At 50.0% G+C, this 24059-nt stretch overlaps 1 protein-coding gene across 3 annotated transcripts; it reads left to right on the top strand.

The window, feature by feature from the left end:
* The first annotated feature begins 2801 nt into the window (after window positions 1-2801).
* LOC121471437 (tumor necrosis factor receptor superfamily member 26-like) lies at window positions 2802-23445 on the top strand. 3 transcript variants are annotated; one of them, XM_041722208.1, is made up of 11 exons: window positions 2802-2955; window positions 10176-10263; window positions 11464-11592; window positions 13958-14072; window positions 15168-15247; window positions 17688-17795; window positions 18170-18208; window positions 18310-18335; window positions 19573-19845; window positions 21353-21395; window positions 22459-23445. In XM_041722208.1, the coding sequence occupies exons 1-11, from the start codon at window positions 2884-2886 to the stop codon at window positions 22761-22763; spliced, it is 1278 nt and encodes a 425-aa protein (XP_041578142.1). In that variant the 5' UTR covers window positions 2802-2883; the 3' UTR covers window positions 22764-23445. The 3 variants fall into 3 exon arrangements, with proteins under 3 accessions (XP_041578142.1, XP_041578144.1, XP_041578145.1); XM_041722210.1 differs by lacking the exon at window positions 18170-18208 and having other exon boundaries at window positions 18271-18335; XM_041722211.1 differs by lacking the exons at window positions 19573-19845; window positions 21353-21395 and having other exon boundaries at window positions 22459-22634.
* Window positions 23446-24059: the final 614 nt, after the last annotated feature.

Below are 24059 nucleotides of genomic sequence, written 5' to 3'. Positions count from 1 at the left end.
AGAAGCAGTGTGGCCATGGCAGGTCCTAACAGGATCCTCATGCTCCTTGGGCAACCAGCACCGTCGAAGACCTAACAGGGTGGAAATCCTACCTCCGGCCCAGGTAATAAATCTGTGGTCTGGAGGCAGCAGGGGTCTGACCCTGAGCTCCAGCCATTCTGGCAACAGCACCTCCTTGCCCCAAGTCCCTTTCTTTGCCTGTTTCACCTCTTGATTCCCCAGCGACTACACAAATGTCTGTGTTGCACTGGGACTTGGAGCATCACTTATTTCGACAGCTTAACTAGCGGCACTCTGTGTGTGTCCGGCACTATGGAGAAAAAGAACATACACAAAGTGCTTGGAATGGGCATTGGCAGCGGTTAATATAGTGTATTTGACTAAAGAACAAATGCTGGAGATACCTGGGTGGCTCAGTGGTTGAGTGTCTGCCTTCAGCTCAGGTCATAATCCCAGGGTCCCCAGAGGAAGCCTGCTTCTCCCTCTATGTTTCTGTGTCTCTCATGAATAAATAAATAAAATCTTAAAAAAAAAAAAAAAGAACAAATGCTGCTCTAGGACTCATTCATTATTATCTCCCAGCTGTGGTATAGGAGGTGCTTCCAGAGTCGTGGCTTTGCACCATAACCTTGTAACCTCATGTTATGAGATGAATTTCATTCCTTTTCCACTCCTGTGTTGTGTGGAGGTCTAACCCCCAGTACCTCAGAATGTAGCCCTATTTGGAAATAAGTACCTGATTTGCAGTTGTACTTTGCTAGACGAGGTCATAGTGGACGGAGGCTGCGACTTTTTGCAACATGACTGGTATCCTTATAAAAAGGGGAATTTTGAAAACAATGAAATCTTGCTGCTTGCAACAACATATGGATGGAGCTAAAGAGTATGATACTAAGTGAAACAAATCAGTCAGAAAAAGACCAATATCATGATTTCACTCATGTCAAATTTAAGAATTTAAAAAAATGAACAAAGATAAAAAGGGACAAACCAAAAAAACAGACTTTTTTTTTTTCACATTTCATTTATTTGAGAGAGAGAACCAAAAAGCACAAGCAGGGGGAGGGGAGAAGCAGGCTACCCTCTGAGCAGGGAGCCCCACACAGGACCCCAGGATCATGACCAGAGGTGAAGGCAGAGGCTTAACCCACTGACCCACCCAGGCACTCTTAAAAAAAAAAAAAAAAAAAAAAAAAAGCAGACTAATCTATGGAGATCAAGTAGGTGGTTATAAAAGGGGAGGTGGGTGGGGGCATGGATGAACTAGGTGAAGATTAAGACTTGGGGTGATAAGCACTCAGTAATGTGCAGAACTGGCAAATCATTGTATCGTACACCTGAAACTAATATAACACTGTATGTTAACTATAACTGGAATAAGGGGCGCCGGGGTGGCTCAGTCAGTTGAGCACTGACTTTTTTTTTTTTTTTTTTTTTAAGATTTTATCCATTTAGGGCAGCCCGGGTAGCTCAGTGGTTGAGCATTTGCCTTTGGCCCAGGGGCTGATCCTGGAGACCCAGGATCGAGTCCTGCATCAGGCTCCCTGCATGGAGCCTGCTTCTCCCTCTGCCTCTCTCTCTCTCTCTCTCTCTGTCTCTCATGAATAAATAAATAAATAGATAAAAGTCTTTAAAAAAAAAAGATTTTATCCATTTATTCATGAGAGACACAGAGACATAGGCAGAGGGAGAAGCAGGCCCCATGCAGGGAACCCGACCTGGGGCTCTATCCAAGGTCTCCAGGATCACGCCCTGGGTTGAAGGTGGCACTAAACCACTGAGCCACTCGGGCTGTCCCAGCATCTGACTCAATCTCAGCTCAGGTCTTGATCTCAGGGTCATGGCTTCAAGCCCTGCATTGGGCTGTGGAGCCTACTTAAAAATAATGATAATGGGGATGCCTCGGTGGCTTTTGGCTCAGGGGATGATCTGGGTCTGGGCACCGAGTCCTGCATCCCTGTGGGGAGCCTGCTTCTCCCTCTTGTCTGTGTCTCTGTGTCTCTCATGAATAAATAAAATCTTTTAAAAAATGATAATATTAATAATAATAATAAATAACAGGGGAAATTCGGACACAGACACGCACAGTGGGAGAACACTGTGTGAGGATGAAGACAGAAATGGGGTGATGCTTCTGTAAGCAAGGAATGGGAAAAATTAGCTGACATCACCACATGCTTGGGCGGAGACTGCAAACAATCTCTGACTCAGAAGGAAACAGCCCTGCTAAACGTCTCCTTCTCGGACTTCCGGTTTCCAGGACTGAGATAGAATGAACTTCTGTCGTTTAAACCAGCCAGCGTGTGGTCCTGTGCTATGGCAGCCTAGCAGATCTACACAGGGTCCTTCCCCAGGGCCTGTCTTGTCTGCTCCCTTTTCACTCTAAGGACAGTTTCTTTTCTTTTCTTTTTTCTTTTTCTTTTTTTTACAAGATTTATTCCTCTGAGGCAGAGAGGGAGAGAGAACAGGCAGGAGCAGGGGGGAGGGGCAGAGGGAGCCCCAAGAGAGGCCCGACCCCCTGACTCTGGAATCCTGACCTGAGCTGAAGGTAGATGCTTAACCCACTGAGCACCCCGCTCAGGAATCCCAAAGACGGTTTCTTTTGCCTAATTACACGTCCTTTTACGAATGAATGGGACTAGTGGCACCGCCTCCTGGTCACCCCGGCTGGAAAGTTCTGGTAGGACGAGCCAAGGGGCTGTGAGCAGGGAGGGGAATTCCTGTCCTTGGGCTGTAGGGCCACTGACTCCTCCCCGGATCGAAAAAAAACACAAAAAACAAAAAAACGGCGGAAACTTTTATTTCAGGGCCGCCCCGCCCACCGGAGGAGGCTATAAAGGAGGCGCCCGGAGCGCGCTTCGCCGTCGTCCTCCGTGACCAGCGATGCCTCCGGGATGGCGCGTCCTGGGGCGGGTGTGGGCCGTCTGTCCCCTGCTCCTGCTCCTCAAGGCCCGGGTGAGCACGGCTCGGTTCCCGGGGCCGCCGAGGCCAGCGGGGGGCTCGGGGCGCGCGGAGGGGCTCGGGGCGCGCGGAGGGGCTCGGGGCGCGCGCGGGGGGCTCGGGGTGCGCGGAGGGCTCGGGGCGCGCGGAGGGCTCGGGGCGCGCGGAGGGGCTCGGGGCGCGCGGAGGGCTCGGGGCGCGCGGGGGGGCTCGGGGCGCGCGGAGGGGGCTGGGGCGCGCGGAGGGGCTCGGGGCGCGCGGAGGGGCTCGGGGCGCGCGGAGGGGCTCGGGGCGCGCGGAGGGCCTCGGGGCGCGCGGGGGGCTCGGGGCGCGCGGAGGGGCTCGGGGCGAGGGGGCTCGGGGCGCGCGCGGGGGGCTGGGGCGCGCGGAGGGGGCTGGGGCGCGCGGGGGCGGGGCGGGCCAGGCGCGGCGCCACCCGGGCGGGGGTGGGGGGGGCGGGCTCCCCGGCCTGGCTGGGCCGCGGTGACTCAGCGCGCCCCGGGCGCCCAGGTAGGGAGGGGGTGTCGGTGGGTCTCCCCCGAGTTTGCGCCGGGGGCCGGAGCTGCGCCCCCCTGCATTCTTTTTCTCTTTTTTTGAGGCGCGCTGGTTCGCGGTACCCCGGGATGACGCGCGGAGCCGGAGGCACATGCGCTTAACCGTTGCGCCGCCAGGCCCACGCCAGGCAGAATCTTTGGCTCAAAGTTGCGTCATTTGCTAAAAATGATCTTGGCAGAAATGGCGTCGTAGCGATGCGATCATTTTTTTTTTTTTTAAGATTTTATTTATTTATTCATGAAGATCGAGAGAGAGAGAGAGGCAGAGAAGGTAGCAGGCTGCTTGCAAGGAGCCCGGTGTGGGCCTCGATCCCCCACACACCATGAGGCCGGGAACGTAGGCAGATGCTCAACCGCTGAGCCACTCAGGCGTCCCTGAAGACTTTGATAAAGTGTCGCAGAGCCCCAAGCAGAAAATCAGTGTTCTCCGCCCGAGTGTTAGTCTGAAAAGGCACTAGAGACTGATGACTCGCCGGCGGTACTCCTCGAGCCTGCAGAGGATGAGAGGCCTAAGCTCTCTGCACCCGGCCATTCGCCGAGTTTGGCTACAGTGTTGCTGTTTTTCTCCCTGAAAAAGGATGCTTTTCTGTTTTTTTTTTTTTTTTTTTGAATTATTATTTAAGATTTTATTTATTTATTCATGAGAGAGAGACAGGCAGAGGGAGAAGCAGGCTCCTGCAGGTTGCTTGATACGGGACTCGGTCCTGGGACTCCAGCATCATGCCCTGAGCTGAAGGCGACGCTTAATCACGGAGACACCCAGACGTGCCATTTATTTACTTTTTAAAAACGTTTTGCTTATTTTAGAAAGTATAAGAGGGGGGGGGAGAGCTGAGTGCAGAGCCTGTCATAAGGCTCTATCTCACAACTCTGAGATCATGACCTGAGTGGAAACCAACAGTTGGATGCTTAACTGCATGTGCACCCCCCCCCCCCCCGCCCCATTTTAGTGCTCCTAAATAACGGACAATCTGTCACTTTGAGGTTGTTTGGTATTCCTGGGTGCAGTCCAGTCTTGGCGTCACCTGCCTGGAGGGCATTCGTACCTAACACCTTTCTTTTTTTCCCTTTTTTTTTTTTTTTAATTCATTTATTCATGAGAGACAGAGAGAGAGAGGCAAAGACACAAAGACACAGGCAAAGCAGGCTCCATGCTGGAAGCTTGATGTGGGTGGAACTCGTTCCTGGGACTCCAGGATTACACCATGCACCGAAGGCCTGCGCCAAACCCCTGAGCCACCCAGGGACGCTCTCTTTTTTTTTTTCCTTTTTTATTGTGAATTTTTCTTTTCTGTTTTATTAATAGTAGTTGACATACAATATTATATTAGTTTCAGGTGTACAGCATAGTAATTCAACATTTATATCTGTTACAAAATGATCATAACAATACCTAGTTACCACCTGTAACTGTCACCGTCCTGTACCTCACATCCTATGTTTCGTCCCCATGACTTCCTTGTTTTATAACTGGAAGTTTGTACTTCCAGATCCTTTAATTTCTTTCTTTCTTTCTTTTTAAAAAATTTTATTTATTTATTCATGAGAGATGGCAGAGACATAGGCAGAGGGAGAAACAGTCTCCCTGCAGGGAACCCGATGTGAGACGCGATCTCAGGACCCCGGGATCATATATGTGTCATGTATTATCTCATTGTGGTTTTTATTTGCATTTCCCTGATGAGTGATGCTGAGCATTTTTTGTGGGCTTGTTGATCATCTGTGTCTCCTTTAGAAAAAAGTCTACTTGGTTCCTCCGCCCATTTCTTAACCTGATTTTTTTTTTTGTTTTGTTTTTATGGAGTTTGTATGAGTTCTTTACATGTTTTGGATGTTAAGCCCTTGTTGGATTTCTCATTTGCAAGTATGTTCTCCAATTCAGTAGATGGGCACTTCATTTTGTCAATGGTTTCCTTCTCTCTGCAAAAGCAGAGAGCCTTTTAGCCCATGAGACTGGTGGGTCATGCTTCAAAATATGGTGTTTGGTGCTTATTCAGGGTACATTCTTCCATCAGTTTTATTTTATTATTTATTTATTTATTTATTTATTTATTTATTTTTTAATTTTAAAAAAAATTTTTTTTTATTTATGATAGTCACAGAGAGAGAGAGAGAGAGAGAGAGAGAGAAAGAGAGACACAGGCAGAGGGAGAAGCAGGCTCCATGCACCGGGAGCCCGACGTGGGATTCGATCCCGGGTCTCCAGGATCGTGCCCTGGGCCAAAGGCAGGCGCCAAACCGCTGCGCCACCCAGGGATCCCTATTTATTTATTTTTTAAAGATTTATTTATTTATTCATTCAGAGAGAGAGAGGCAGAGACACAGGCAGAGGGGGAAATAGGCTCCATGCAGGGAGCCCACGTGGGTACCATCCCGGGTCTCCAGGATCACACACCCTGGGCTGCAGGGTCACATACCCTGGGCTGCAGGCGGTGCTAAACTGCTACCCCTATTTTTTTTTTTTTTTAACATTTATTTGAAGGAGGGGGAGCAACCACGAGGGGAGAGGCGAGGGAGGAAAAGAGGGAGAAGGAGAAGCAAACCTCCCCACTGAGCAGGGAACCTGCTGAGGGGATCCATCCCAGGACCCTGGGATCCTGACTTGAGCCACCCAGGCGCCCCTTTCATCAGTTTCTTGTCACAAATGCTGAAGCTTTAGGGCAGGGAGAACTTCAAATCTGCAGCTTCTGGAATTAGCCTGCCAGTCTGATTGTGACAGTGCAAGAGAAATGCCTCTCTTCTTCTCTGCCTGGCTCAGGGTTCTCAGGACCCCTTCCAGGACCTTCCAGTCTGGGAGGCCGGGGTGGCCGGGAAGAAGACGCTCACTTCCCATTGGTGGTGTGTTCTCGTTCACACAAGCACTTCACTTCTTGCAGGCTCTTTAGGGTTTTTCCACGTGGTTGCGGTTCCCACATGGCATTGCGTATCTGTCTAGTGGGCAATTCTTTAGTGATTTCTTGGTACAGAAGCAAAGGGGCTGGAGGGGACTGAGCCTGAGCCTGAGCAGGTGCTGGAGGGAGCCTGGGGGTGAGGGTGGGGGTGGTGCAGAGAGCAGGGGGACCTGTGGCTGGGGCGAGCCTTGTGGGGTGGGGGATTGCTGCTGGTAGGTGGGCCACAGCTGGGGACCTGGGGACCCCTTAGTCACCTGCACGGAGGTCTAGGAGGTGGGGAGTCCAGCACGTGTCTGGTATAAAATCTACCAAAAAGGAACAAAAAGGGGGATCCCTGGGTTGCTCAGTGGTTTGGCACCTGCCTTTGGCCCAGGGCATGGTCCTGGAGTCCCGGGATCAAGTCCCACATCGGGCTCCTTGCTTGGAGCTTGCTTCTCCCTCTGCCTGTGTCTCTACCTCTCTCTGCTTCTCTCATGAATAAATGAATATAATCTTTAAAAAAATCTACCAAAAAAACTCAGAATACAAGGTAATACTTTCTTGAAAATGAAAAATCCGTGTCGCCCCCCGCCGCCACCAAAAAAATCCATGCTGAAATAGCATGAATTTAAAATGAAAACATTTTATTTTATTTTAAAAGATTTTATTTATTCATGAGAAACCGAGAGAGCGAGAGAGAGGGGGGGTGGGCAGAGACACAGGCAGAGGGAGAAGCAGGCTCCATGCAGGGGGGGGCCTGATGCGGGACTCGATCCTGGGTCTGCAGGATCAGGCCCTGGACTGAAAGCGCTAAACCGCTGAACCACCTGGCTGCCCAAAATGAAAACATTTTAAATAAAGATGAAAGGGGACCTGGGAACCTAGCACTTGGTCAGAGCCTGCCTGCTTTCCTATCCCAACTCAATTTCCGGGAAAAACTTACTCACCAAAGCTGGAAGCAGTCTACTGATTCAATTTTTTTAAATCTTGCATCATGCTCCTGTTGCTGAGTTGGAGGGGGGCTGCGATGTTGCCTCCACCCTTGTCCCGAGTCATCAGGGTACAGACGATGGGCCACCAGGGGTACAGCTGAAACCACCAACCCTCCTGCCCCTGCTCTGGTTCTGGCTGTGGGTTGAAGTACTGTTTCCGGGCTCCGAGAGCTGGGGGCTTGGCAGCACCCGCCAGCAGAGGAAGTGGGCAGGCCAGCGGAGGGGGCTGGACATGTGGCCTGATACTGGCTTGACATGGGGAGGGCAAGTCCCCACTTCTTCTAGTGTCATCTGCCCTCGCGGGGCACCCCCTTGCGGGCTGAGCTGATAAACCTTGGCAGGAGGGAGGAAATGGCCTCCCATTATGTTCTTGCCTGAGAGAGTTCTAGAAACGAAAGCTGCTGGGACGCCTGGGTGGCTCAGCAGTTCAGTATCTGCCTTCAGCTCAGGGCGTGATCCTGGAGTCCCGGGATCGAGTCCCACGTCAGGCTCCCGGTGTGGAGCCTGCTTCTCCCTCTGCCTGTGTCTCTGCCTCTCTCTCTGAGTGTCTCTCATGAATAAATAAATCTTTTTTTTAAAAAAAGCTTTTCTCTTGTTTTGAGATTTTTTTTTTAAAGGCTTTTAATTTTTCAGGTTTCATTTTGAAATACCTTTGGACTTTGGAAGTGCCAAAACATTCCAGATGGTTGTGCAACAGTGTGAAAGGGCTGGATGCCACCATAGTGTACACTTTCAGACGGTTACTTTTTTAAGTGGCACGCGTGCTAGCCCACAAAATAAAAAATGATACCCCCACCCCGAAAAAAAGAAAAGAAAAAGCCCACAAAATAAAATTAAATAGCACAAACTGGTAGTTAACTATCCAGATCTCTCAGAGGAAGGTGTCTGCCCTCCACGCTCAGAACCGGGGGGTGCCCAGGGCGAACGTTGAAGCTGTGCCCTCCTCAGGTCACCTGTCCCACTGACGTCCTCAGGCTGAGTTCTCAGTCTTTTCTACCATAGAAGGGACTCTGTCCTTGCAGCTGCAGCATCTCCTAGGCACATGACTCATGACACCCTTTCCCTGCCAATGGTGACTTGGGTGACAGTTCAGGTGCTGTTCGCCAGCTCTCTTCACTGTACGGTTAGTATTTTCTGCCTCTGTAATTACCAGGTATCTTGCTGGGAGTTGCCTTGAGACTAGGTAACTATCCTGTTTTCCCAGGAGCTTTTCATTCACTAAGTGCGTTCATTGATAGAATGTTGCCTGAACCAGTTACCATTGTAGAGGTTGCAGACATTTTCTTCCTTAGGCCCATCTAAATATTTTCTGTTACTTTATTGTTTTGCCCCAGGTAAAATATAACCTAAAGCAGTAAAAACTGAAAACAATCTAATTAGTGTTCCAGTGAGGGGAAAAGAAAAAAAGGGATGTGGAGAAGGGAATAAAGGAAGCAAAAGCCAGGAAAGAAAAAAAAAAAAAAAGAATCCAAGAGAAAGTGGAATATTAAAAACACAATGTAAGAAGGCAGAAGTAAACTTAAAGACGGTGGGGGTCCAATACCTACAAATAGATTGAACTTTCTGAAGGATCAGGTTGGAGTAGAAGGGAAAATATGGGGATGTGGTGTTTTTAAGAGCTCTGCCTAAAAGTAGGTAGCACAAAAGGTAGGTGGGAAGCGAACGGAGTGAAAGTAGACGGCAGGTCCTTCTCACCTAGGGGTGGCGGGAGTGGCATTGTCACAGTCCAGCAGGAGAGTCTTGCTAGTTCTGTGTGTGGCTGGAGGTGCCATGAGCAGCAGCTCAGGGGTTACAGATAAATGTCACTGAGCAGGCAAGTTTACAAAGCAGAATTCAGCAAATGGCAAGGATCTGGGGCACTAGCACAAGAGCAGGAACTGACATAATTGCCTGGTGAAATCTACGATTTCAAACTTAGTAAGAGATTTTAATATACCTCAAAACCCGATAGATTGAGCAGAAACCAATCAGTAAGGATGCAAAAAATTAGAACCATATCGTGACCAGTCAGCAGTGTGTGTGCACCTGGATAGCAGGTTCCCAACCGGTGGGTGATGTGCTTTCTTGACACAGATAAATGGCTGCTGAACAGATTAACTAGAACGAAAAAAAGTACTCGGGGGCCCCTGGGTGGCTTCGTCCCTTGAACGTCTGACTCTTGATTTGGGCTCAGGAGCTTGATCTCGAGTCCTGGGAATCAAGCTCCATGTTGGGCTTCACACTCAGGATGGAGTCAGCTTGGCGTTCTCTGCCTCTCTCCCCCTCTGCCTCCCCTGCTCGTGCACTCTCTATTTTAAAGATTTTATTTATTTGAGAGAGAGCGAGAACACACACAAGCACAAGTAGGGGGAGAGGCAGAGAGAGAGGGAGATGCAGGGTCTTCACGGAGCAGGGAGCCTGATGAGCTCCATCCCAGAACCCTGGGAATCAAGATCTGAGCTGAAGGCAGCCACTTCACCAACTGAGATACCCAGGTGCCCTGAAATAAATCAGTCTTGGAAAAAAAAAAAAAAACTTATTCCCAAAGGATCCATCGCATGCAGGATCCAGTTCTGGCCGAGCCAGTAGGTGAGCCAGCAACAACACAACAGTGTGCTGTACCACATGTGTTTGGAAACCACGAACATTTACCCCCACAGTAACACTGCTCCATATACCGAGTCCAAAAGCACAGAGCTACATAGGAAGTTTCCACCCCCATGAAGTGGTAGGTGACTGTCCACCTCTCTGCTCCTATGTGTCCAGATAGAGGGTGTGTGTGGCTCCGTCTGTAGCAGAGGCTTCTCTTAATAACACCCGTCTCCTCTTTCTGATTGAAGGTGCCCATGGCAGCCATTGTGTCCGATTGTATGGAATATGAATATAAACCTGAGGGTCTCAACCTCTGCTGTGAACAGTGCCCTGCTGGTGAGTCCCAGAGTATCTTCTGGATCCTTGTGAGGTGGCTCTCCAAAGCTAGAGAAGGAAGGCTGTGGGCTCTTGGAGCAGAGCTGGAGGTGGGGTGAGGAGAACTCTGCTGGCTCAGGTGGGTGGACCTCTCCTTGGCACCCACCTACTCCCTCTGTGCCCCCACTCTGGGGGACTTTCACACAAACAGGTTTGTGGGCTTGTTTTGTTGGGTGAGATGCCTACAGCAGGTGGAGGACAAGCTGGGGGTTCATACCTAGGCTGGATACTGTTACCTCCCCTCCCGTTGGGGTGACTGTGGACACCTGCTGGTTCTAGCAGGGCAGGGGCCACTGCTGTCCTTAAGCACAGCACATTCATGGAGGCTTACTCACCTGCATGCGGATACTCTGAATGAGCTCCATAAAGCAAGTGGGGGCTGCACCCCCCTCCCATTCTGTGTCACTTCATCTACACATGCAGACAGATGTGCACGCACTACAGTGAGAGCTTCAGGGGTCAACCACACACCTGTACCCATCACCACCTGTATGTTCCACGCCCACGCTCTGCCGGCGCAGGACACCTGCTTCAGGGACCAGACATCCTACCTGGGCTACTCATCCTGTACACTCCTAACACATCTGTCTGTATACTGCACATCTGTGTGTCCTCATCTTTGTGCACATGGCACCCCCCCCACACAGGCACAGCTCATGGGGAGGTGAATTAGACAGTTGTTTCAACTGGAAACTTTGTAATTCAGACTCTACAAATTGCAGTTTGTGACAACTTACTCCCAGCAAGGTGTGATTTGACTCAGCTACAGCCTTTGCACGAGACAGGTCCTAGAACTGAGAGCTCCTCTGAGATTGGTCAAAGACCTCTGTCTCTAGACCTCCAGTGTCCCCTGTAACTCCACCAGAAGCTGTCCAGCCCACTCTGGAGGGCTGGGGGTGAACACACAGACGCTGTCAGGTTCTTAGGTGGGCTTCAGGGTGTATGCTGAAAAACATCTGCTTGTGTGTCCTGCAAGATGTCCCTGAAAGCCGAGGGGCATCAAGTCCCTGGGTTCCTGAGACACATGTGGCCAAGTTGTCAGACTAGAATGCTCTAAGGAAATGATTGCTGAGGGCTGGTCCCCAAGTGGAGGCCTCAGGCTGGGTCGGGTTGGGTTTGCTCTGGGCCCCCACCTCACCTCTATGTGCCCCCCCTTCATAGGGTATTATGTCAGCAAACACTGTGATGGAAACCATGGTGCTGGGGTATGTAGCCCGTGTGAACCTGGAAGCTACCTTCCCTACCAAAATGGGGAGACAAATTGTCGGCTGTGCAGTCAGTGCCGAGCGGGTAAGTGGACTACAGTGTTTCTTAAAACAAAACCCCCTTCGACTCAGCTTGTCAGCATTGCCCCCAAGGAATTATTACAGATGAGCGCAATGATAGAGCTGCCATGTATTTAGTCAGTCTACACAGAATCAGGATTTTTAGGAACACTATATGCAGGAATAATACGCAAAGATTCATCTATATTTATATGTTAGCAGCAAAGTGTTGTATTTTTTATTTTTATTTATTTATTTTTTAAGATTTTATCTTATTTATTCATGAGTGACACACACAGAGAGAGAGAGAGAGGCAGAGACATAGGCAGGCTCCATGCAGGAAGTCCAATGTTGGACTCGATCCCGGATCCCAGGATCAGGACCTGAGCCGAAGGCAGACACTAAGCCACTGAGCCACCCAGGCATCCCCAAAGTATTTTTAAAAATGTAATTTTTTTAAAAAGATACTATTTGCATTAGAAAAAAATAGGATTCTTTGAGATAAATTTAGCAAAGGATGTATAAAATGTTAATGTGAACAAACAACATTTAAAGAAATCTACACATGAATCTACATAATAAGTAAGAAGACTCCATGTTTTAAAGAAATCAGTTCTCCATGATATGGATCTTAGACTCTGCATTCCCAGGAAGAATCCCAATGAAAATAATTCAATCATGCTGTATATTTTAAATACAGAATTTTTATTTATTATTATTATTTTTTAAGGTTTTATTTATTTGAGAGAGAGAGAGCAAGAATGGGAGGGAGAGGGTGAGGGAGAGAGAAACTGAAGCCGACTCTGTGCTGAGCAAAGTCCATGCTGGGCTCCATCCCATGACTTCAAGATCATGACCTGAGCTGATACCAGAAGTAGAATGCTTAACTGACTGAGCTAGCCAGGTGCCCCCACAATTTTTATTTAAAAAAGAAAAACTTAACAGAAATTTTCATGAAATCTGATGAGCTGACAGTTACAGAAAAACACTCAGGAAAAATGGAAAGAGCATACTGGCTCTCCATGTGTTAAGGCTTAGTGCAAAGAAGCAGTGAGACCGTGTGTGATGTTCACGTAAGGCCAGTGGAAGAGTCGACAGCCCTATCGATGTGGAAGGTGGTATGTGGCATGGTTACTGGGCCCCCTACCACCCCTAGGAGGAAGGGTGGCATCTCAAGTTTTGCTGGCACAGGTTGCTGGCTGTCCACACAGAGCAGGCTCTAATGCAGGACGGGAGGCTTCCGCTGCCCACACAAGTCAACTCCTGAAGCATAGGCCAAATGTGAAAAGTCAACCTTTAAGAAGCAAATATAGAGCATGGGGGCACCTGGGTGACTCTGGTTGAGCGTGATCCTGAAGGTCCTGAGATCGAGTCCTGCATTGGGCTCCCCACAAGGAGCCTGCTTCGCCCTCTGCCTGTGTCTCTGCCTCTCTCTCTCCGTGTCTCTCATGAATAAATAAATCTTTAAAAAAACAGAAAAAAAGAAAATATAGAGTATGACTTCGAGGCAGTGGAAAAACATTTTATGGGAGTCCTAAAAGTCACAAACTGTAAGAATGAGGTGGGTGAAAGTGACTGCGTTCAAATGACCAACTTCCATTATTGCAAGATACCCACGCTTTTAGAAAGTTAGGCTGCAAAGTAGGAGAATGTATTTATGTTACAAGCCATGCAGAATCACATCCAGAACAAATTAGGAAGGAGGCTTGAAAAAACACTCAAGTGGAGAGACAGATGTGGCAAAGAAGGTGAGACCTAGGTGCCCAGCAGACACGTAAAAAACGCTGGAGTAGACAGACGTGCTGTCACCGTCTAGCAGGCTGATGGAGTTGCGGTGCAGATGTCAAACATTCGTGGGGGAGAGCAGAGAAGCAGAAGTCCTCTTCAACCTGGGGACAGCAGAAGGGCCCCCCTTTCCCCCCATGGGGGTGATGTCAGCATGGCAGGAGGCAGGGGTCCCCTGTCTGCTGTCCTTGCTCTCTGAGGTTTTATTTATTTATTTTTTAAAGATTTTGTTTATTTATTCATGAGAGATACAGAGAGAGAGAGAGAGGCAGAGACACAGGCAGAGGGAGAAGCAGGCTCCATACTGGGAGCCTGATGTGGGAATCGATCCTGGGTCTCCAGGATCAGGCCCTGGGCTGAAGGTGGCGCTAAACCATGAGCCATTCGGGCTGCCCTCCCTCTGAGGTTTTATGCACACAGCACCCGGGGCAGCAGTGCGCTGTCCTTGGTGGGGCCCACGGCAGATGGAGAAGTATGGGTGGTTTCTGAGCAGGTGGCGTTGGCAGGGACAGGGTTCATGCCTTCCACCAAGGTGCTGGGCGTAGCCTGTGTGGGAGGGGACGGCCCTGGCCTAGCACTGACCCTCAGCCTTGCCCTTTCAATAGACCAAGAGGTAGTCTCTCCGTGCACAGCGACCCGTGACCAGCAGTGCCAGTGCAAGTCCGGCATCTACTTCTGTGACTCTGAAAACTGCGTGGAAAACTGCTTCCGGTGTAAAAGGTCCTGGAGACGTGGTTGTGGGCCCCTCCCGTACCCACAGTTCTGCAGACCCTAAGCCCCCAGTAGTGGTGGAGACCGTCCAGACACAGGCAGCAGTGTCTGGAGGGGCAAGGGCATGGAGGGGCCCAGCGAGGGGAGGAGGGAGCAATAGAGGATTCCCGGGGGAAGAGCTGTCTCGGACGGCGCCCTGTGGCAGAGCAGAATGACCATCGTCACTGTGAATGTCCTGTGGTGCTGTAACAGCGCCACAACTGGGTAGTTTTGAGAAAACCAACAGAAGTGTATTCTCTCACAGTTCTGGAGACCAGAAGTCTGAAACCAGTCGGGGCCGTGCTCCCTCTGCAGGCTCTAGGGAAGGACCCTGCCTCGCTTCTTCTGGCCTCTGATGTTGCTCCTTGGCTTACCTGCAGTCTGCTTCTGTCTTTTCGAGGTCCTCTTCTCATGTTTGTGTGTCTCTCTCTTCACATGGCCTTCTGTCTGTCCCAACACAAATTTCCCTCCTGTAAGGATGCCAGTCATCGAGCAGTCTGGTGTGACCTCGTTGTAATGTGATCAGGTCTGCAAAGACCCTGTTTCCAAATGAGATCATTTTCTGAGGTTCTGGGTGGGCACGGATTTTGGGAGGACCTTAATGGGGACAGTGATAGTGGCAAAGCCACCTGAGAAAATAGCTCTTGAACTGTACCTTCTTGTATCTGGCAAGTCTATAGTAAGGACTGCTTTCAGGTCTGGTTTGATTAAGGTTCTGGTTTCTATGGATTCTCTTGCATGTCCCATTTTCCATGTGTTTCACCTTTGCACTAACTTCTACAGTTACAGCAGGGCCAGTGCTCACAGTCACATTCAGCTCTATGCAGAAACAGGGAGGCTCCCCCTCCCCCAATACACCACAGAGGGTGGGACAGAGCTTTACTCTTCAATGACCAATTTGTACCAGACAGCTGGGGTGATGCCAGGCAGTGATTTCCTGAAAGCTAGTGGGCCATCCTGGGAGCTGAGGCTCCTCTAACACCTGGCCTGTGGGTGGGGAGAAGGATGTTTTGGGCTGTACCCTGGCAGGGAGAAATAATGCTCCAGGTTTCTTCACTTTTTCAGTTGTCCTGACCATGTCGTCTTGCCCTGCAATGCCACAAGGGATACAGTTTGCAACACGCAGCATACTACAGACATACCAGGTAAGAATTTGATGTCATCTCTTAACTCCAAGTCAGCAAACTTTTCGCGTAAAGGAAACAGTTTAGGCTTTGCAGGCCATGCGGGCTGTCGTCACTCCTCAACTCTGCTGCCATAGCAAAAGAAGACAGAGTAAACAGATATGTTTGACTGGGTACCATTAAAACTTGACTTGTAGGAATAAGCAATGGGCTGGATTTGGCCCACGGGCCATGGTTCACAGACCTCTTTGAGTAAACAAACCGATACCATGGTGATGAGCTACGGCTGTGTGGGCTGGCATGTCCTGCCTCACGTCCAGTGCCCCACAGAGCAGGTGGGGAGTGGCATGGCTGGCTTCCGTGAGGCCTGCAATTTTCTCCTGCCTAGTAGCACCCCTTCCCGTCTCTCCTTTCATGTGATCCCTAAAGCCATGCACCAGGTCCCTGCCTTCAAAGGGCTCTCCGTCTGTGGAGGGACATGAGGATTTGAGGCAGGCACAAGTGATGCCCGAAGCCTTTGATCTTGTACAGATACTTGGGCTGAGTGCCTGTGCAAGACTCATGCCTGCTTTGATATAGAATCATAGGCAGGGATCCCTGGGTGGCGCAGCGGTTTAGCGCCTGCCTTTGGCCCAGGGTGCGATCCTGGAGACGCGGGATCGAATCCCACGTCGGGCTCCCGGTGCATGGAGCCTGCTTCTCCCTCTGCCTGTGTCTCTGCCTCTCTCTCTCTGTGTGTGACTATCATAAATAAATAAAAATTAAAAAAAAAAATTAGAATCATAGGCAGGATTTTTTCTTAGTTTTGATAGTTAAAACTGACCTCTGAACAACATGGGGTGAAGGGTGCCAATTCCCCAGGCAGTCGAAAATCCATGTACAACGTTTGATTCCGCCCCCTTCCCCGCAAATATGAACTACTAATCACCTACAGTTAACCAGAACCCATAGTGGTGACACGGAGAGTTGATTCTCTCCTGTTTTGTACGTTACATGTATCATATATACTGTATTTTTCCAACAACTAGAGAGAAAACGGGATCCAGGGATTCGTAAGAGAAGATAACATGTACAGTACCGTACCATATCTATTGAAAAAAATCCGCACCTAAGTCATCCTCACAGTTCAAAACTCAGTTGTTCAGGGGTGAGCTGTATTTATAAAGGTTGGTAATTACTGACAAAATTAAGCTAAAGTCCCTTTGTGTTGGGAGTATCCCCTCCTCGGCGGGGTGCCTTACTCACGCCGGGGGATCTCCTGGTTCACGCCCTTCATTTATCACTGGCTTCTGTACAGCTGGAGCACTTGTGTCCCGTGTGAGAAATCTGGGCTCCCCTCTAGACAGTTTGTGTTTTTTGTTTTTGTTTTTGTTTTTGTTTTTAAATGTTTGTGTTTTTTTTACCTTTCTGATTTTGTTCTACAGTGAACCTGGCCTTCGTTTTCTTTTTTTTTTTAATCTTTTTATTTATTTATTATTTATTTAAGATTTTATTTATTTATTCATGAGAGACAGAGAGAGAGAGGCAGAGATACAGGCAGAGGAGAAGCAAGCATCATACAGAGAGCCTGATGTGGGACTTGATCCAGGGTCTCTAGGATCACGCCCTGGGCTGCAGGTGGCGCTAAACCGCTGCGCCACCGGGGCTGCCCTGGCCTTCGTTTTCTGCGTGGCATGGGGTAGGAGGTCCAGGTTCAGTGTGTCTTTCTAGACGTACATACAAATGAGCCCATGTAGTATTTTGCAGACATCCCCTTTCACCTGCAGGCAGTGTCAGGTGGTTGTAAAGCGAGCATCCCTATGAGCGGGAGGCTTTCCTTCTGTGCAATCTCGGGCCAAGCCCACCTTTACAGCGGGCCTCGACGTCCAAGGCACAGGATCCCCCAGCTCTTCCTCCATATTGTCAGGTTGCTCTTGGACGTTGGTGTGTCCACTTACCTTGCAGAATTGGCTTGGTGATTTCCACCAAAAAAATTTGATGCGTGTGACTTGTACTTTTAAAGGATATTTTAACACCCCAAAAAAGAACAGATTAGGAAAGATCTAACCTAAGCACAAAGAAAATCTTTGAGTCAAAAATTGGCTTCAGTCAGGTCTGGCCATCCTCTGCCTCCTGCTGGAGGTGGCTGTGACCCCTCACGCCGGAGCTCCATCCTGGGATACCAGGACCTCTTGCTGTACTCCTGGTGATGCCGACCTCTCTCCTCCAGCCTCCAGCCACCTGAGCAGGATCCCACGTCCTCTGAGCCTGGGGTCCTCATCTGTGACCCAGGAAGCATGAGCCTTTCCTGCCTCCCAGTTGGGACATTCAAGACGATGATCAGCGGGAGAGGGCTTGGGGCCTGGAGAGACTGCAGTGCTGCAGGCCCTCCTGGGAGCGGGAACTTGGCTGTAGCATGTCACTTGAGCAAGGAAAGTATGCTTGACCCTACTCCACCATTTTCTGCTACATTTCCTTCCAGAAAAGAAATCCGAAGGTTGGTCCCTCCAAATGTTTGTGCTGGTCCTCATCACCATCATCATCATCGTCGCCCTCATCTTCCTCCTCGTTTACTGCTATAAAAAGAAAGGTATAATAAATTCATGTCAGCTCAGTCCTGGAAAAGCCAGCTCAGCAACCGCATCAGGAGCTCAGAAGTGGAGAGCTGGTGTTAGGAGACCCCGATGGGGTCTTTTACATTTAGAACACAGCTGTGTTTATTTTCTTGTTCTTGTGCCTGAGCTCGGAACTCAGGCACTGGGAGCCGCCTGCCACCTGCTTCTGGCACACAGGTCTTGAGCCCAGGTCAGGTTGGCTGGCTGCAGATGCCATGTCCGAGGTGCTGTGGGCCAAGAGGTGGGGAGAGACCAGTGCTGTGTCCGCATGGGGGTGCCTGGGTGGAGGCAGGGGCCCCCGGTGCTGGCAGAGTGCCCCGAGGAAGCTCACCTCCCATGCTCTCCGCAGGTATGTGGCTCTACCAGAGGTTCATCAGCTTGTTGAAAGGCAAGTACTTTGTCTTGAATTCAGAGCATTTCTTTCCCTCATGGAAGTCCTTGTCCTCACAGGTGCCCTTTTTGTTAATTTCTTCTCTTCTTGGTCTTCAGGAAGGGTGGACGAACGAAGCAGCACTGTAAGTATTGTTCTGCAGTTTGCCTGATGATAGCTCTGGGCCTTGGTGGGTGCAGAGTCCCAGCAGACATCCCGGGGGTGGGAGCATGGGAACCCCTGCCTTCCCAGCCGCATCTGCACCTGCCTTGTTAGAGCCCCAGAATGTGCTGGAAGAAGACTTAAATTCTGCAGGTCTAGGCCAGAATGGAAAATAAGGCAGAGAGGGGCAGAAGGCTCTGCGTGATGCCCTGGGGCTGCTGTAACAGGTCATCACACACCGGGAAGCATGAAGCAATAGAGCCTCTTGTCTCCATACCTACAGGCTGGACTCTGGCATCGGGAATGCGTGGGGCTGGCTCCTTCAGAGGCTATTGTGGGGGGTTCCTTCCTGCCTCTGCAGTCAGGGCTGGTAACCCTGGTTCTTCAGCAGAGGCATCAACCCATCTCTGGTTCTCATCACGAGTCTATGCATCTCAGACAGAGTCTGTCTCTCAGGAGGACACTGACCACCAGCTTTAGGGTTTGCATTAATCCAGTGTGAATTCCTGTAGTCGGGTCCGTTTTGGGGTACCAGAGGTTAGGATGTGCACATGTAGACACAACACTGGGGTGCTCCCAGTTTGGTCCCAGACCACTGCCTGTAGAGCACACAGCGCAATAAAGCCAGTTAGATGAATTTTTCATTTCCCTGGAGTGTATGAAAGTTATGTTTACACCATAGTATATATAGTCAAGTGTGCAATAGCTCAGTGTCTCAGAAAACAGTGTGCATACCCTACTTAAAAGATGCTTTAGTGCTGGGGGGTGCCTGGGGGTTCAGTACTGTGAAGAATAATGCCCAAGAAGTGCAATAAAACAAGATCTGCCTGTATCTTTGGGGGGCCTCCCTTCAACCCACCAAAGGCTTGAGTTGGGGGGGTCTTGGGATGGCTCCCCACTAGGAGTTGCTGGCAGAGCAAGGATTTCACCCCATGAAATATTCTCTAAATTGCATAGGGATGCCTGGGTGGCTCAGTGGTTGAGGGTTTGCCTTTGGCTCAGGTCATGATCCTGGAGTCCTGGGATCGAATTCTGTTTCGGGCTCCCTGCAGGGAGCCTGCTTCTCCCTCTGCCTGTGTCTCTGCCTCTCTTTCTCTCATGAATAAATAAAATCTTTTTAAAAAATTTCCTGCTTACCCATCAGACAGTTGGCATCCCCCTCCCCCCCGAATATGTGCAGCAGGCTGCTGTGACCAAAATAACTTTGTCTTTGCCCACAGAATGGCCCTCTGCAGGTTGAGACACTGCTCCCTTCGAACCCTGAGAATCACCAGCCAGCCCTGGACATAGAAACATTGTTGCTGGAGGAGGAGCTTGAGGACAGCCCCTGCCCAAGGCCCTTGGAGGAGACCGAGGAGGGCATTGAGCTGCAGGATGTGATGGTTAGAGAGAGCCCCCCAGCTCCAGAGCAGGTGCTACAGACTCCTGCTCTGGCTGCCTCTGTGTCACAGAACCAGAATGAAGTGTTCCCCTCCCTTAAGAGTCTGGAACAGGTACGTGAGCCAGCCAAGGGGGTCTGAGTAATGACAGCCTGTGCTCGTGGAGCACTCTGTGTGCAGAGCTCAGTGTTAACTGGTGCCATGCATGCTTTTGCACAATTCCTGTGTGAGTTTCCTGGGGCAGCTTAAACAACAGGTGTTTCTTGTCTCCGTGTCCTGGAGGCTGGAAGCCCAGGGATGGGGTGTCATCAGGGCTGCATCTGCCCGAGGCTGAGAGGGCCCATCTGTGCCAGGCCTCTGGAGTCTTTGGGGCTCCTTGGAGAAGCGTCACCCCACCCTCTGCCTCCATCCTCACGTGGCATCTCCCTATGTGCGAGTCTGTCTAAATTTCCCCTATTTGTGAGGATACCAGTCACTGTTGGAGTGGGCCTCCCATGACCTTGTCATAACTACTATCCACCACAACCCTGTCCCTGGCTGCAGTCACGTACACATTTTGGAGTCTAGTGTCCAGGGGGATGCAGTTCCACCCATAGGAGCCCACAGGTGCATGACGCCACAGTCTCTGAGTACGTGCATGTCTTGGGTTGGCACACCAACACCTGCTAAGTGGCTCTGGTGAGTAGGGCTCTTCAGGAGGAGGGGGACAGAGCCCATGTTTAGGGAATGATGCGGCCTGGCTTCTGAATCCTACAGGCAGGGCACAGGTGAGTCCCAGGGAAGAGGTCCCAGGGCTCCTGTGCCAGATGCCGTGGACCCTGGGGCCCCCTGGCATGGGTGCAGAGGTTGCAGACTACACTGTGGAAACTGCATTCCTGGGTCGGGTGCCCTTAGGCATCATTTGAGGGAGACAGCCCCTGAGTGTCTTCAGACTCCCCGAGGCTCTGAGAGGAGTCAGTACAGAAGCTGGGAGCCCTGCCAGCTCTGAGTGTCAGGAGGCAGGGGGCTCCCTCTCAGGCTATGCCACGAGGACACCTCCCTTCTTACCCTGTTTTACAGCCAAGCAGCCAGTGCACAGAGCAGGGAGTCATTTTCTGGGGCCAACAGCACTGGGTGCGAGGCAGAGCTGGGGTCTGAAGGCCCGGCTCTCGTGTCCACAGTAGGTAGCCTGACACCGATGGGGAACCTGACCTCCCCTGTAGGAGAAGTGGGCTTTGGAGCTGCGGCTCATGGGCAGCTGGGTGCAGCTGGTGTGGGCCTCCACTGGGAGACTGCATCTGAGTTTCCTAGCATCTCACTGTGCATTTCTATGGACAAGTGTGCTCTCTGTGAGCATTCTCTGGAGCAGAGCAGGTCACCCCCAGGTGACAAAGTAGAGCTGTTCTCCACCTGCCCAAGCAGGGGCCACTGAGCTGCCTCTGGTCCCAGGGCATGTCCTGGGGGACAGTGACCCATAGGACATAAGTGGCCTGTGAGCTCTCTGTCCCCATGGTGGATTCCTCGAAGGACATCACATGTCCGTAGAGGCCCACCTGCCCCCACCCTGCTCCTCTTCAAACCAGATTATGGTTCTGTTTCAGCCTCCTTCTCCTGGAACAATTTTATTTTTTTCCCTCCACAGGAATATGCAAAGAGATATTTTGTAAAAGATACATCAAATGAAGGTACATATTCTGAATTCCCTTTTTTTTTTTTTTTTTTTAAGATTTTATTTATTTGAAAGAGAATGGGGGGGCATGAGCAGGGGGAGGGGAGAGGGAGGGGGGAGAAGCAGAAACAGACTCCACTGAGCAGGGAGGTCAATGTGGGACTTGATCCCAGGACCCTGAGATCATGACTTGAGCCAAAGGCAAACACTTCACTGACAGAACCACCCAAGTGCCCCTGAATTCCTCATTTATAGCAACTGTTAAGCCTTCATCTTGCTTGGCCTATGTGTCAAGGCCTGGTGTCCTTGTTTCCAAGGACCGTGTGCCAACCTGAGATGCGCTTTTTCACACTCAAGAATGACCTTAGGGGAAACAGCACTTGTCAAACATGAGTTTTGGGGGGGTTCATAGAAATTGGATACCGCTTTGACTTTATGACATGTTCATGTCTTTAAGGAGGAATGAATGGTGGTAGGGAATGCTTGTTGTACCCTTGATGAATAGGCCCCTCTTGGTAGTCATCAAAGATTGAGACCTACTACGTGCCAGGTGCTTTTTATATAGTTCATCTTCACAGGCAGCTCTACAAGACCACCCCATTGTCCAGGCTTAAAAACATGCAGTCTGAAACTGATAGGTTGCAAAACTTGTGCCAGGTCTCAGATCCTAACCGTGGTCCCCAGCTGACACCAGGCCCTCTCAGTCTTGAGCAGCCTACAGCCTCTATCAAGAGATGTTAAGAGAGAGAAGCAGGGCAGGTGAACTGCAGCAGACTGTGGATACCCGTGCAGCCCCCAACTGTCCCGGATCCTTGGCTCCTCCCAAGCTCCAGTGATGAGCAACAAGCCGGGCAAGAGCTGTGGCCCCACCTCAGTCTCCTGGCCTCGTACCCAATCTGTGACATTGGTAGGGGGTCGCATAGGACCTTTGACCTCCTGGTATGGTGTGCTAGCTGGTGCCCAGTCCCCAGGGGACAGGAGGAGACACCTGTGACTGCACCCCTGGGGAGTAGTGACAAGAGGTGCCACACAGTCCTCCCAGAAATGTAAAGTGTTCTTTTTGTTCTTATTTCTTTCAGGTACCACCAGGCTCTATTATGAATTTGAAGAAATGATCCTGGACAAGAACTGGAAATCGCTGATGAGACTCATCGGTCTTGAAGAAAAGGACATTGAAACTTGCAAGCACGAAAACCCAGACAATTTGACGGAGCAGCATCATAAGATGCTCCTCAGGTGGAGGAACAAGCTGGGAAGGGAAGCCTCAGTTTTTAAACTGCTGGCTGCCCTACATAAAATGCAGCTGCATATGTGTTTGGAAAATATTATCAACGTACTACTTGTTGAAGGCATCTTAGGCAGGCATGCAGAGACCTCAGATTAAACTTTTGGCATGGAATTAAGCCTTTACACAGGATCTGACCTATGCCAATGTCTACCTTTTGGAAACTTCTCAGTTTTCAGTTAGAAAGAATCATGTGCGTCGGTTCAGTGTCTCACTACATTTTAGTGAGAGTGCTTCCTGCCAAGATTAGTTGTGGGGATCACCCGTGGCCAAGGTGTAACCAGGGGTGAGCAGGTCCTCACTAGATTAACATTCCTCAGGGAACTTTCCCCAAGGGAAATTGTTTTTCTATTTAAAACAGTATAGCTGCTTGTGCTGAAGTCTTTAGTGTCCAGGATGTGAATGAAATGCACAGGATATAAATGAAATGCAGTATTCCTCAATCGCACGTTAGTGACTACTTTCAGTCACTGACCACAATAAGCGAAGCATTTAATTTTATTGTAAAGTTAGCATTAGTTTAGTGAGTATAAGTTTTTCTGTTGTGTTTTCCTGTGTTTGTGTTTTTTTTTTTTTTTTTTTTTTTTTTGTATTTATTTTGATACTGTGCAGAAGTGAAGGGCAGAAGGGGAGGGAAAGGGGAGGAGAAAGTTTAAGCAGGCTGCCCAGCCTGATGGCGGGCTCCACTACATTCAAATCAAAAGCCATGTGCTTAATCAATGGAGCCAGTCAAGCACTTTTGTTATTTATTTTTAACTAATAAAATTTTTATCTTAAATAATGTTTCCCCTTCTTTTCGGTGTGTACACAACTTTGGGTGTGCTATCCCTGGCAAGGGGTATCGTGCACAGAGGAAGACATGGACCCCTAGGATTTAATTTACCAGTGGGAGGGCTCTGGCATGGGGGCCCAAAGCTGCAGAAGCCTCTTTTGGTTTGTGTTCCCCAGGGGTCTCTATGTCCAGAAATACTCATGCCTCAGAATGTGAGCTCTGCTCTGCCCTCCTCACCACAAACATCAGTTCCTGGATGTGCTCACAGATTAGCCTGCTTATTTCCATTCAGTACCAAGCCTTTGACTTCCAGTGAAAGTAAATGTTACAATCACTCTGCTAACCCAGAGGTGGTTCGCTACTAACTCCCTTGTCTCCCAGGCCCCACCCAGGGCTTGCTGCTTTGTGGGGCTCTCCCAGGACCGTGCACTCACCCAACTAAACCAGGCAGTCATTCGCTGCCCTGTAGACTGTAAAGTCTTCCAGTCCTGTTCTCCCTGGATCTCCAGGCCTCGGCAATGTGTGAGTTCTAAAGCACAAATCCAGTCATGCCTCATCCTGTCGAAGCTTTCAGTGGGTCCATACCATTCTTCACTCTGCTTACTAGATGCTCCATAAAGGTC

Source organism: Vulpes lagopus, chromosome 11 (genome assembly GCF_018345385.1).
Source record: "Vulpes lagopus strain Blue_001 chromosome 11, ASM1834538v1, whole genome shotgun sequence".
Taxonomy (NCBI): Eukaryota; Metazoa; Chordata; class Mammalia; order Carnivora; family Canidae; genus Vulpes; species Vulpes lagopus.
The sequence above is the reverse complement of the archived record's forward strand: the minus strand, read 5'-3'. Positions and strand labels throughout refer to the sequence as shown.